At 47.1% G+C, this 12,688-nt stretch overlaps 2 protein-coding genes across 6 annotated transcripts in view; one reads left to right on the top strand and one right to left on the bottom strand.

Annotated features, from left to right (window-relative positions):
* LOC306791209 (uncharacterized protein) overlaps positions 1–294 on the top strand; it is a gene marked incomplete at its 3' end in the record, with an annotated part of 6,767 nt that extends 6,473 nt beyond the window's left edge. The window contains exon 5 of the mRNA XM_079287843.1: positions 99–294. Coding sequence (XP_079143969.1) covers positions 99–294 — 196 coding nt within the window. The remainder of the gene's footprint in view (positions 1–98) is intronic.
* A 944-nt stretch (positions 295–1,238) lies between these two features.
* On the bottom strand, positions 1,239–11,550 carry LOC306791499 (polyhomeotic-like protein 1). 5 transcript variants are annotated; one of them, XR_013772753.1, is made up of 16 exons: positions 11,410–11,550; positions 9,992–10,119; positions 9,170–9,286; positions 8,696–8,767; positions 8,173–8,295; positions 7,810–7,974; positions 7,642–7,717; positions 6,616–7,559; positions 6,289–6,424; positions 6,021–6,184; positions 5,563–5,653; positions 4,968–5,055; positions 4,263–4,428; positions 3,926–4,145; positions 3,496–3,782; positions 1,239–2,879 (listed from the first exon to the last, which is right to left on the bottom strand). XR_013772753.1 is itself a non-coding variant. In XM_079288252.1 (15 exons), exons 2-15 carry the CDS (start codon positions 10,112–10,114, stop codon positions 3,631–3,633), a joined length of 2,637 nt encoding a protein of 878 aa, XP_079144378.1. In that variant the 5' UTR covers positions 10,115–10,119; positions 11,410–11,550; the 3' UTR covers positions 1,239–3,630. The 5 variants fall into 5 exon arrangements, 4 of the variants coding, with proteins under 4 accessions (XP_079144378.1, XP_079144380.1, XP_079144379.1 ...); XM_079288252.1 differs by having other exon boundaries at positions 1,239–3,782; XM_079288254.1 differs by having other exon boundaries at positions 1,239–3,782; positions 9,176–9,286.
* Positions 11,551–12,688: the final 1,138 nt, after the last annotated feature.

The raw sequence follows: 12,688 nt of genomic DNA, 5'->3' as shown, positions 1-12,688 counted from the left end.
AAAATGATGTTTTCAGTCGTGGCGAAAGGAGGAATATCTCACGCCCACCCGAGGCTGCTGAATATCAATAAAGGTTTTAATTGTACGTTGTTGTGCAGGTACTCCGTCATCAGGGCCTGCTGCCAGTGGCGCCCCCAGCAACGTCCCGCCATGTCGGAGCTCATGAGAACGCTTCAGGAGGCAGAGCGATCAGCCAATGGGGGGACAGTCCTCAGGGTGTCTGAACCACTGGACATCGAGAAATACATGAAGGAGGCGGGATATGGAGAGTTCTACCACTACGCTGTGCTCTGATTGGCTGAGACCGCTGCTCTGGCGCTGTCGCAACATTTGAGGACCGCTGCAAGAATGAGGAATTCAAATGAAATGGAACTTCATGCAGATTGGTTATGAAACACAACTTTAGTGTTATACTTCTTTGTACTGTTGAAACACTTTGTTCTTTGCACTGTATGTTTGGAAAGTAATATATGGGTTATAAATATTTATTTTTCTGTAGACTCTACCTACGGTCATCTAAAAGACTTAATGAAAGTTAGCTGCACTTTCTACCTGTAAAGGAAGCGTTATGTGATATATGTATATATGTACGAAGCTTTCCAGATGCAATACAGCAGAGGATAAGAGGTGCACTTCACACTGCTGCTTCCTCCCCACGTCTTCCATGTGGACCACCACGTGATGAGGATGCAGACTTATCCTTTGAGGACTCAGAGCTTTAACCGCAGCTTGTCGAGTCATTACGACACAGCGTGATACTACACATTCAAATGCACAACGACACCCTTTTTGCAGGGTTATTTGCTATAATTAAACAACTTGGAAAAGAACAAAATGTCAGGTGGAACGAGAGTTTGACAAAGTCGATAATTGGGTCGATAAGTGAATAATCAACCCAAACTTAGCCCCAACCGTAGCAGATTGCCTCAGCCCAACAGCATCTTCACAAGGACTGAAGTTATGACGTCTGGCCTTAAATTCAAAGATTGAAAACCTGCAGCAACGGTTGCAAACAGTCAACTTTAAGCATCGCAATGCTGAAACCTGCCGTTTACTAAAACCGCCGGCCTTACAAACCCGTAATGATCCGTTCTTACAGGTTAGACCAGGAAGCTGAAAGCACACACAGAGCAATCAATGCACATGTTAAAATAAAAACATGACGCACGAGTGACCCCTCGTAGGTCAGTTTAGTTCCACCTCAAAAAGACAAAAACAGTTTTAAAACAGTTCCTTGATTATTTATTTGCACGATAGCATCGTTAGCGCCTCCTCGTCAAACTCAGTCCCTCCAACATTTAGAAGTTTTTTCAGATTATTGCGAGCAAAACACATTCTGATCCTGAAGTAGCCTCTTCATTTAATAATAATTATGTTTTTAAAAAGGTTATTTTGAGAGAAAAGTGCTACTTCTTGGGCGAACGGCGATTGGATGGAGAAAGCCGCAGTTGTCTGCTTGTTAGCAAATGTTCCTCCGATGTTCACAGACCTGCAGATGTTTTGACGAACACATTGTGGCTCACGTCACTTGTAACGCAGTACAAGCGCCCCTTTTGCAATTTCATTTTTTGGTCTTCACAATATGGCAAAGGAGCTGCGGACTCAAACACTTGAAAATCTGGTGAGCAATATGAATATAAAACACACAGCTATCGGAGATTGTTAGCCTCCTCTTTGAAAGAAAACACTGAAGAGCCACAGTCACGAACAACAGAGCCGGAGAAAGAACGGTGAACACTGTTGGTAGTTACACGCTACGAGGAAGACGGCAAGTGTCCTTGGTCAAGGGAGCGACGACTCAGTCACGCTTTGTTGTTTTTTTTGGGGGGGGGGGGGGGGGGGAGGCAGATCTCATTTGCTTGAATTAACAATCGTAGAAAAGTAAGCACGGATATAAAACAAGGTGTGATATGAAAAGCAGTTAAAAAACAGACAATCCTCATGTAAACCCATTGAAGAGACTAGTGAGAAAGGCCACACGGGTCACAGAGAACACTCCTACAGCAACACGCTTAAACAAGGCAACTAAATGTGCATTTAAATATAAAAGGCAAATTGTACACTTATTACAGTTTAGCTTAAGTTGTCCCTCATTCACCAGGTATGATTTGTGTTTTCCTTCATCCTAAACGCGTCGGTCCACGTGAGGCTACAAGCTGCATTTCTTTATGAACCTTCTGGCTTTTGTTCATGAATGTCAACACTTCAAATGAACAGCTCACAGTCGTCATCTGTTCCACGTTTCCTTTGAAACGTTGTTTAAAAAAAAATGTCACTTCACAAAATCAAGCCCATGACGTTACCGGTCACACACACACACACACACACACACACACTTTTAAATAAATCAGGAGCAGCTGGTTTGGAAAAAAAGCAACAATCTTGAAATTGCCCGACCAGTCACAGATTACAGTTTTAAGAGTAGATTTAAGAATTGGACCCGTTAAAAAACTTAAAAAGAGATACTGAGTGAAACACACAGTTTTGGAAGTGTTGATGTGCTCCGTATGTAAAAAACAGGACAGATGTGAGGAAACTATATGCAACAGCAGCATCTTTGCCTCACTTGACATGAGAAATGCTCTGTGAAACTCGAGGGACTCGGGTTTCGTCGGGACCCTGTTCTCTAACTGTACCCTGTAAACTGAAGAATCGACCGCACACTGAATAAAACTGAAAGATGTCGAGGCCTGTCCTTACAAAACGGTGATAGCTTTTGTAAAGTACTCGTCTCTACATGAATAACAAAGTAATAAACGTTGAAAACAAAATCAACCGTCTTCTTTGATGATGACTGATCCACAGCTTTTGGGTCGATTTAAAGTAAACGCTGCGTGTTTCTTGACTGCGTTTCTGTCCTAATGCCATGCTGACTGTGGCTGAAATCAGAAGAAGAGTTGTAATCAGAAACACCTTTCAGGGAAACGCCTCGACATGAGAACCAACGTCGTTCTCGAAGACAAGAAAAACAAATCCTGACGACAAAGAAGTGGGCAAATCTGTCAACAACACTTTACCTGTACAATATGAAAGAATGACTGAATAGCAGTTAAATGCAACAAAACTAAATGAAATAAGAGGAGCACAGCCGAGGTCACAGTCTGTGCAAAGGGCAGCCTACTCGTAGAGAACGGGGGAATCGTGTGCAAGTGCAAAGAATCCAACTTAACGAAAATACATCCAAAACCTTCATTTCTGCGTCTCACACTGCAGGTATGAGTGGACCGCTGCAACTGAACAGCTAAATGAAAGCACTTGGTAAGAACTATTTATGACCGCAAGCACTGGTTTTGTGTAGAAACAGCAGTTTAGGGAACATGGATCGTCACCAAAAGAGAGTAATCTGTTGTATTTCTGCAACTCAGACAGGAAAGATGAACAACATCTCTGTGCACGTACGGCCTTTGAAAATGTGCTGCTGAGTGGACAAACCAACGAGCTGCAGCCCGACTGAGCGCTAAAGAGCCGCGGCTTTGTTTTGAAAATGAACTGTACCTCAAACATCCACCTGCAGGACTGCGACAGCCCTGGAACCAGTTCCACATCCCAACTGGTGCGCGGATGGGGAGTTGCGGGGTAAATGCCCGGGGCTGACTTTGAACGTGGCGGAGTCACACGAACAACCTGGCCTCAGTCTCTCAGGGTGTTAATGTGGGCGCAGATCTTGAGGGCGGGACCGAGCTTCATGTTCATGGTGGACATTAGATGCTCCTCCTTCAGCAGCAGCAGGGCCTGGCCGTCTATCTCCTGCGACAGGAACTGGGAGGCGAGCTCCTCGCAGCCTGCGAAGAGGAGGAGGAAGAAACAAACGCGGGACGAAATAGAAAAACAAAAGAAGGGGAAGAAAAAAAAAAAAAGCAATGAAGAGGGTGAAAACACAAAAAGAAAACAGATGCAATGAGTCTTTCACTGAAAATCCTCCAACCTTGTAGCGAGGAAATGAACTGCGACACTTCCTCCACGCTCCACTGGGCGGGGCCAGCAGACGGGCAGCCGGGCACAGAGCTCTCCGTCGGGAGCGGAGGAGGCGGCGGGCGGCAGGAGGCGGAGGAGGCGGACGACAGGGACACGGGGTCGTCTTCGTCCTCCTCCTCCTCCTCCTCTCCACTGGACTCCTCGTCTGAATGGCTGGACTCTGAGCGGCACTGTGTGGGAGGAGAGGCGGAGGAACCCCCGTGAGCAAGGCGGTAAAACAGTGGCCGACAGTGCGGACTTATTAAACAAGTTAAATAATGAATGTACTGTGAATGGGTCCGTCTCACCTTGGCAGGTATGGGTCTCCCTGCTATCTTGGCACTGGCTATTTCGGAGCTGGTCCTGCGGGGGACCCTCCGCCTGGCGAGTCCTCCCTCCTCGTCCGAGTTGGAGAGCTGACCCCGATCTTCACCGTGCCGCATGCAGAAGTGCTGCCTGAAGCTGACGTTGTACCTGGGGAACCAATACATACTGTATCGTAGACAAAGAGCGACATATACGGTACTGAAGCAAAGACGAGCAACACATATCTCCTGTGCTCCACACGCGGTATTTCATCTACACTCGTGTCGTGGGCAAAGGGACGAATGCAAAGCAGAAGCAGAGAACGTAAAACAACGCGCCGACAGCAATCTGTTCAAAACAATCATTGTTTACATACACGACATAATCCAGACATTTGAATGTGGAAAGCAGAGGAACGGGCCTGCACTGTGATTCAAAAAACAGACGCAGTGTGACGCGCCTTTTTGTTTGTAGAGAAAAGAATTTGCAGAATCCAAACATGGGAATAACACATGAGAACAGAGAACATGCAGCTGCAGCCGCCTGAGAGAGAAGGCGTTTAATCCTCAGCTTGTCAGACGCGTTTCATCTTTCTTTAAATGAGGCGAGGCTCCGGCGGCTGCAGCTCTCAGCAGTGCCGTGCAGCCGTCGCTTTCTAAGATGGCTTCCACTGCATATAGATTATATTTCATGCATGTTTGAAGTACCTCTTGGCACAAGACATGGAGCAGAACCGTTTGGTGCCTCTGAACTGGCTGGCGGGAGCAACGTTTTTACAGTACTCACACTTCAGCACTGGAACAAAAACAGAGCAGATGGTAAATACATCATCTCCAAACATTTCATTCACGAAAATAAATATGCAACACTGTGTGAACGTTGCATCAGAAAACAGAGAAACACGCAGAACTGCATTTCAGCAGCTTCAGGGTTTAAGAGTTGTGGTTTTCTGTGCTGCCTTCAAGTCAAAGTCAGAGGTGGGAACTCAGAGCTTGAAGGTTGTAATTGAAAGCCTTTGTGCGTCCCCGCGGCCCAGCTCGGACAAACGAGGGTCATTTTGTTGCACACACTGTAAAATCCTCTCCTCCGTGTTTTATTTTGAAAGGTCAAAGGGAGACAGTACAGGTGAACAGTTTAACCAATAGATATCACCGTGAACCTTCCCCAGGTGAATACCACCTTAAGACCTGAAATGTATGTCCGTATCTTTAAACTACAAAACTGTTTTTAATATTTTGATCCTGTGATGCTAAAAATGAAATGCCAGTGGATTTGAATGATCGTGAACAGTTTGTTCGTCACCTGTCGCTGTTGTAACCGCCTCCGATTGGTTCGTGTCCGGACTGTCGTTGGTTAGATCCTCACCAGTCGAGTCCTTTACTGAACCACACACCTGTCAATCAAACAACACGGAGCAATAAGAGAGAGGCTCGGCGAGCAGCACACCAGAGTCGCGCATGAGTGCGGCAACTATTTTGACAAACGATTAATCGTTTCAGTACTTTTTCATGCATAAATGACAGACGATAAAATCAGTTTTCAGCCTTTGAAATAGAGATTTCCTGTTTGATGGCACATTAAACTGAATATCTTTAGGATTTGAACTGACAAAACAAGACATTTAAAGACATCACCATGGACATTATTCACTCTTTAAGATTTATAGAAAATGATGAGTAGATTAATCGATAATGAAAATCATCGCTAGTTGCAGTCCTTCTTGAAATGAGCTTTAGAAACTACAAATCCCAGGCACTCACAGGGAAAGGCTCTGCCCCCTCCTGGATGACGAAGCCCTCTATGAGGTGCGTTAGGACGTTGGGTTTCACCACAGCTTGCGGGGGAGGAGCTCTCTCCCCCTGGCAGACCCCACGGGACACTGGCAGCACGGGGGAGGAGGAGGCGGGAGGAGGCGCACCAGAGCCTGGTGGGTGGAAGGGGGAGAAAATAGAGGAGCAGGAGTGAGTAAATATTTCGGTAAGATTCACGTTTATACTCTTGGAGATTTACACGTTTCTGTGTCGTTACCGGCTTCGCTGGGATTGGTCGGCAGCGCTGAAGCGTGATCTCTGACTGGATGGAGCCGCGGAGGGGAGGGGCCGTCCTCGTCGTTGGCTGAAGTGGAGTCGGACTTTCTCTTCAGTGAGCCCGTCATCTGCTTTACCTAAAAAACAAGAATAAAGAAACACTTTAAACAGATAAAAAGACAAAAGAACAGCAGTAAAAAGAGAAGTACACAAGTCAGAAGCATGAAGGCAAAATATCAATGGTGGAGTTACTTTAATTCACGCATTTAAATCCCACGAACAACACACGGTCTACGCTGTCGTGCCTTATTGACGGGAATCTGCTGACCTGTGCTGTCTGACTTCCCGATGAGTCTCCGTTGGTGGTCGGAGCAGCCGACGCTCCTCTCTGCTCCTCCATCACCAGGGGGAGGGAGAGGGAGGAGCGAGACATCGAGGAGGGAGGGGAGGACACCGCGGGGGCCTGGGTGGAGGCCGGGATCGAACCCAGGGGTCCGTTGCGACTCGGTCCGGAGCTTTGATTGGCCTGCGGATGCACCTGAGAGACCTGAGCCAACGGGGGGGCCTCATGTGGCGACTGAAGCGTCTTTAGCCCCGCCCCTCGGCCCACGACCCCGCCCTCCCTGGAAGCGATGGACGCCACCATGGTGAGCAGGCCGGACGAGCTGCCGAGGACGGCGGCGGCGACTCCGTCATGGCAGCAGCTGCCCCGGGCCAGAGCCAGAGCCTGGGTGTTTCCCAGCGTGCTCTGCCTCGCGCCCACGATCTGGACCGGGATGTGCGGCGGCGGAGGCGGCTGAGCGGAGCTCCTGACGGGCGGCGGGGCGGGCAGGATGGGAGGCGGGTTCCTAGAGGGCAGCTGGAGCGGCAGGCGGAGCCCCTGCAGAGTTTTGGGTTGGATGGGGACGGGTCCGTTGCCGTGGCCCGATTTCTCAGCGCCGAGCGACGTCTTCTGCAGGGGCTGCACCACCAGCGTCTGAGCGCTCACCGCCGCTTTGATGGGATACCCGTGGGCCTGGGATCCCGCGCTGGACGTCAGGACCAGAGTGTGCGCCGCCGTGGGCGCTGTGGTTCCCGTGGTGAGGGTCCGGGTTCCGTGAAGCAGGAGCTGGGAGAGAGGGATGGAGGAGGTGGAGGAAGGGTGGGCTTTGAGGTTGGTGGGCTGAGGGTACGTGGGGATTTTGATGTGGGGCGGCTGGTGTTGTGGCTGGCTTGGCTTAAGGGGGAACTGGGAGTTTGATTGATGTGAGGGCGGGACTAAGGAGTAGGAAGCTGAGGAGACAGAAAAAAACCTGCATCAACTGAACACAACATTGACATTATGACCCGATATGGTGAACAAACACCAGCCTACCTGAGTCACTCCTCTCTGGGGCTTCAGTCTTAACACCTTTGAGACTGGACACACCTCGCATGGCTAGATTCTGAGCCTGGAGGGAAAGAGCAAATATAAAAGGGAGAAGAATCAGCAAGAGGAAGCAGAAAGTTCTCCTCATATCATTACCAAGATATTTCCACGAACCTGGTCGTTATCCGATTGGCCGCTGGAGGAGGAAGTTGGCGTCACTTCCTGTTTCTGTTGCAGAGCCTGTGGCTGCTGGGTGACGGTTGCGACGGCAGCAGCTGCCGTGTTGCCGGGCATGAAGATGAGCTGCGAGGAGATGGGAGCCCTCAGGGAGCGGTTGACCTGCAGGACGTCCCATCAGACACACAGGAAGTAAGACACTGCTGTCACGCTAAGTACCTGAGCTAACAGCTAATGGTAACGGAGGCTGCTTCTATAGAGGACACAAAACTGCTACAAAGTGATTCGTCATAAATCTCGCTTGATGAAGCTGCTGCATCCTGTCATGCTAAATACAGTGAAAAGTGATCCATGACTCACCCTCAGGTACATTTGTCCCTGCCCCCCCGCCGTCCCACTCAGCAGCACCGATTGGCTGATTGTGGACGTGGCCGGGCCGCCCATAGGACGGCTGCTGGTCGTAGATCCAGATGTTACGCTGGCCTGACAAACGATAAAGAGTAACTTCGATGGAGGATTCTTGTCTATTTTGTTTTAATGCATTACTTTAAAAAGGTTCAATCAGGACGACATGTTTCAGTGAAACTAAAAACTATGTATTTCACTCGGGGGACAGAGTCGCCTCGCGTTGGGTCGTCTTGTCACTTTGTGGATAAACGAGCAAATTCCCCAAATATAATATAAATAATGAATTTTTGTTCTCCTATAAAGTAGCTCAATGAACTGCACTCACTCAATCTAACGTGCACCGTTACGTCCTGCAAGGCCACGCCCCTCCAGCTGAAATACTACGTTTTTAGCTACGCCCCCCCCCCCCCCCCCCCACCGGTTTTCTTAGCTTGTGAGTGCCAGAAAGCCGCCATGTTGGTGCACGGGTACGTACAGATGTGGTGCTGGTGGTCTGAGAGGAGCCGCTGCTGGACGGACTTGACTGACGACTGGCAGCCAGAGTAGCCTGGAAGCAGGACGAGGAAGAGGAAGAAGAAGAAGAGCTTTGGGTTTCAGTCGACTCCAAACTAAATAAGAAGTAGGATGTTTGAAGAGGCTGTCAAGACCTCAAGATACAGCGGAAGGAGCCGATGGGCCAGCGTGCAAAACGTTGCTCTTTGTTTTGGTCACTACGACACCATTTTGACCAGGGACACAGCAAATTCGAGTTTCTTTCGTTTATTTTTGTGCATACTGGTGTCGTTTTATTTTGTCCTGTGATTCCTGAGTTATTGCATTAAGTTTATTATTTTCTTTTCTCATCCATTCTGACTTTCTCTGAAATCATTTGTGAATCTCTTGTCTTATAAAGATGCCAGTCTGTGACATTTATTGGGGCGAAATGATGAACGACACAGCATGCACACACCTTTACCTGTTGCACGGCTGCCAGGTTCTGAAACTGCGCGTTGCTGATCTGCTGCTGCAGCATCAGCTGCTGGAAGTACTGGGCTGCATTCGGCTGCCTCTGTAACGCCTGCAGCGCCTGGACGGAGGAGGAGGAGGAGGAGGAGAGGACGCAGATCAACAATCATGGGGCGGTACAGCAAATGAAAAAAGAAGAAGAAAGCAGGACACGAGACAGAGAGGAAGCACGGAGGATGAGCTGAAGGATGATGACAGAACGAGAGATGGAGAAGATGTCGGGACACAACCAGATGACGACGTGGCAGCGAAAGAGGAAAAGAAGCAGGAGTAAAGAGAGAGAAAGGAGGGCAGAGGAGGCGCAGAGGGAGGGATGCTGTAAAGCCTCCTGCCAGCTGCCTGATGTATGAGCAGAGGCTCGTACAGTAATAAGTTGAGAGATGAAAGCAGCCGGCTGGCTTCGTGTGTGCAGGGTGACAAAGACAGATGGCCGCGCAGGACGACAGAAGCCTGGGAAATTACACAGAGCCGCCATCAACAGCAGCACGAGCCGGCCTCTCTGCACCGCACAGCTTCAGCCATGTGAAAGCTGGTGGTGTGAAGGGTGCTACATCATTAAAGCCAAATAATAAAATTACATTTCTTTTTTTTAGGAAACACTCATTGCGTTCCCGAATAAATAATATTTGTTTCAGCCCAAACTCAAAGGATTCATAACAGATGATTTTGAAAACGTCTTTTGTCGAGAGGAAAAAAAAGCACCAATGTTGACAGAGTGAAAGCCTGTAAACTGTCAACACACACACACACACACACACCTACCTACCTGCACCGCCTGTCTTTCATACAGAGACATGGAGTTCATTGGAGAGGGGCGGGAGCTCGTCCCAGATGCAGCGCTCCCATTGGTCGAGGCCCCCTGCTGGTTCTGCTCTCCATCCGTCTCCATGGCTGCTGAGGAGACAGAGGAGCAGTCCATCAGTCAAACACACACACACACACACACACGCGCACTTTATCTGATGAAAAACCAGCCGTCACTTTTGATGACAAACGGCGCTCCTCTGTGAGGAGAGACGCTGTAAAAGCGACTCGATATTTCACTGGTGGTGGACGTGAACACCGACTGATGCTCTCACTGATGGAGATACTTTCAGACACTAATGTTTTCTTCTGACACTATACCAACATATTTGAAGGAGTCCATTGTCTCTGCATCACATCACAATAATTCAGTGTTCTCTTCTAAACATGGAGGCTGGACACTGAACACAGTAAATGCTGATTCTTATTAAAACACGGTCAGCCACAAGGAAAGGCTTTTAAATGAACAAGTTAAATGACAAATGAACAGCAAAGAAAACTGTCATTATTTTTGCAGCATTTTTAAACGTTTTTTTCAATGAAGATTAGTTTGTTTGTAAATTTGTGACTTATAGACACGCTGAGACATTTTACTGTAAAACAAACCTCAGTGCTCTGCAGACAAACCACATCATGCTGACACCTTTCCTACATCACCTCAGACATATACTTTACATTTATTTACAGCCGATACAAACACAAACATTGATGTATTTTTTAATCTGTAGTTTTTAAAACTGCACATGAGCTCACTACAGCAGATATGAGAGGACCATTTAAAAACACGTTCTTTGCAAAAGTCTGTAGAGTTTTAAATAAAAAAATAAATAAAAAAATAAAAATAAAAAATATATATATATATATATATATATATATGTCATTACAAACACACAAATGTCGACAATATTTTTCTCTGTCCCCTTTAATTTATTTTTCCTGACAAAATCAGCACTGGCCTAAAAATAAATATTTTCTCTGTTCATCTTTCCTAAACTTAAAATTTCACAACTCTATTATTTTTTTTTAAATATTTATTGTTGGTTTTCCTCTTCCTTGTTGAACATCTGGATTTATTGTGGGCCTATTTGGTGTATCCATTTAACCCCTGCAGCATCTCTATTACCCCTACACCTCCTACACACATGCACACACACAGACACACGCATGCACGTGCGTGCACACACACGCACACGCACGCACACACTGTCCCAGCAAAAAAGAAAGAGGCTTTCCTCTTTTAGCTGCCTGCATCAGCTGAGGACACAGATCTGGTGTTCGCTGCAGCTACCATCACCCTCCATGTTTCACCAGAGGCTACTCCTCCTAGCATCCCGTTAGCCTGCCGCTGCTGTCTGGTCTCGTTAACGGGTCCGTGCTTACCGTCACCGGTCCGGGGTTTCTCCGCCTCCTCCTGCACCGGCTGCCCGCTGCTGGACGGCTCCGGGCGGCTGGACGGCTCCGGAGCTCCGTGCTCGTTGCGTCTTTTCTTCTGCTTTGGCCGCAGCAGCAGCGGCAGCACGGCTTTTACTGTTTTGCATAAATTTGCAGCTGATGGTGTTTGTTGGACGGCAACGCCTCCTTTTTTTTTTTTCTTCTTCGTTGCTCTGCCTTTTCCGGCGCAACGGGATGACGGAGCAGCAGGAACCGAGAGAGAGGGGTCCGACCGGGACCTTATGGGACTCCGTGCAGGACTTCAGAACCCCTTCTCCTCCTAATATGCAAATGTATTTTTACACCAACCCAAGATGAGCCTAACAATATTACATATTAATGCAATAAAATAAGTTTATATGAACGATATAATAATAAAGCGTAATCAGGAAATCATCCATTATTCAGTGTGAGACACATTCATTTCCTGATTTTGGAGCACCGCAACAATTATATATGTGTGTGTGTGTGTGTGTGTATATATATATATATATATATATATATATATATATATATATATATATAGCCAACATTTGCCCTTAAATCCCAATTTGTCATAAAGTTTATGGTCCTTAAGGTATTTTCTTGTTAATATGTACTTGGCTACTTTGTTGACATTTGGAGGTTGTATTTATTTACTGTTAAATGTTCATGTACTCTGTTTTTGTTGGGTCTGTATGTTTAATTGCTTGTATCGTGTGCACGGGGGCTCATCCTCTGTGTTTCAAACCGCACATATTTGTCAGTATTTAAGTATTTGGTTGAGAACATCTCAATATCACATCAGACTTTGTCAGAGATTTAAAATGAAATAAACATTCCTGGAGTGGATTTGTGTATTTTCATGACGTGGCGACAGGACCTCCGATGTCTCAGCACTCCTGCAGTCTCATTCCATCGGTGTGAGATGGATTACAACATTCAATGCTGCAGTGGAGAAGATAAAGATATTGTGATTTTTAGTTTTTGGGCCAAACTCCCAAAAGGTTCTGAATCTTAAACGTCCCATAATGCAACTCCACAATCTTTTGTTGGACTATGGTAAGCGCACCTTTTCTCAACTCCGGACCCCCAGTTTGTATTGCAGACTTAAGTTTCTAAGCCCAAGTTGACATGATTTGGGTTTTACTTCAAAAAGCAATCTTCCTCCAGCTGTTTTGTTCTGATGAGTACACTCATCGTGTGTTTACGAGCCGTAAATACACACAGAAGTCACTCATAAAATCCT

This window comes from Melanostigma gelatinosum (assembly GCF_949748355.1).
Source record: "Melanostigma gelatinosum genome assembly, chromosome: 17".
NCBI classification, from domain to species: Eukaryota; Metazoa; Chordata; class Actinopteri; order Perciformes; family Zoarcidae; genus Melanostigma; species Melanostigma gelatinosum.
Note: the sequence above shows the minus strand (reverse complement) of the source record. Positions and strands in the feature narration are given on the sequence as shown.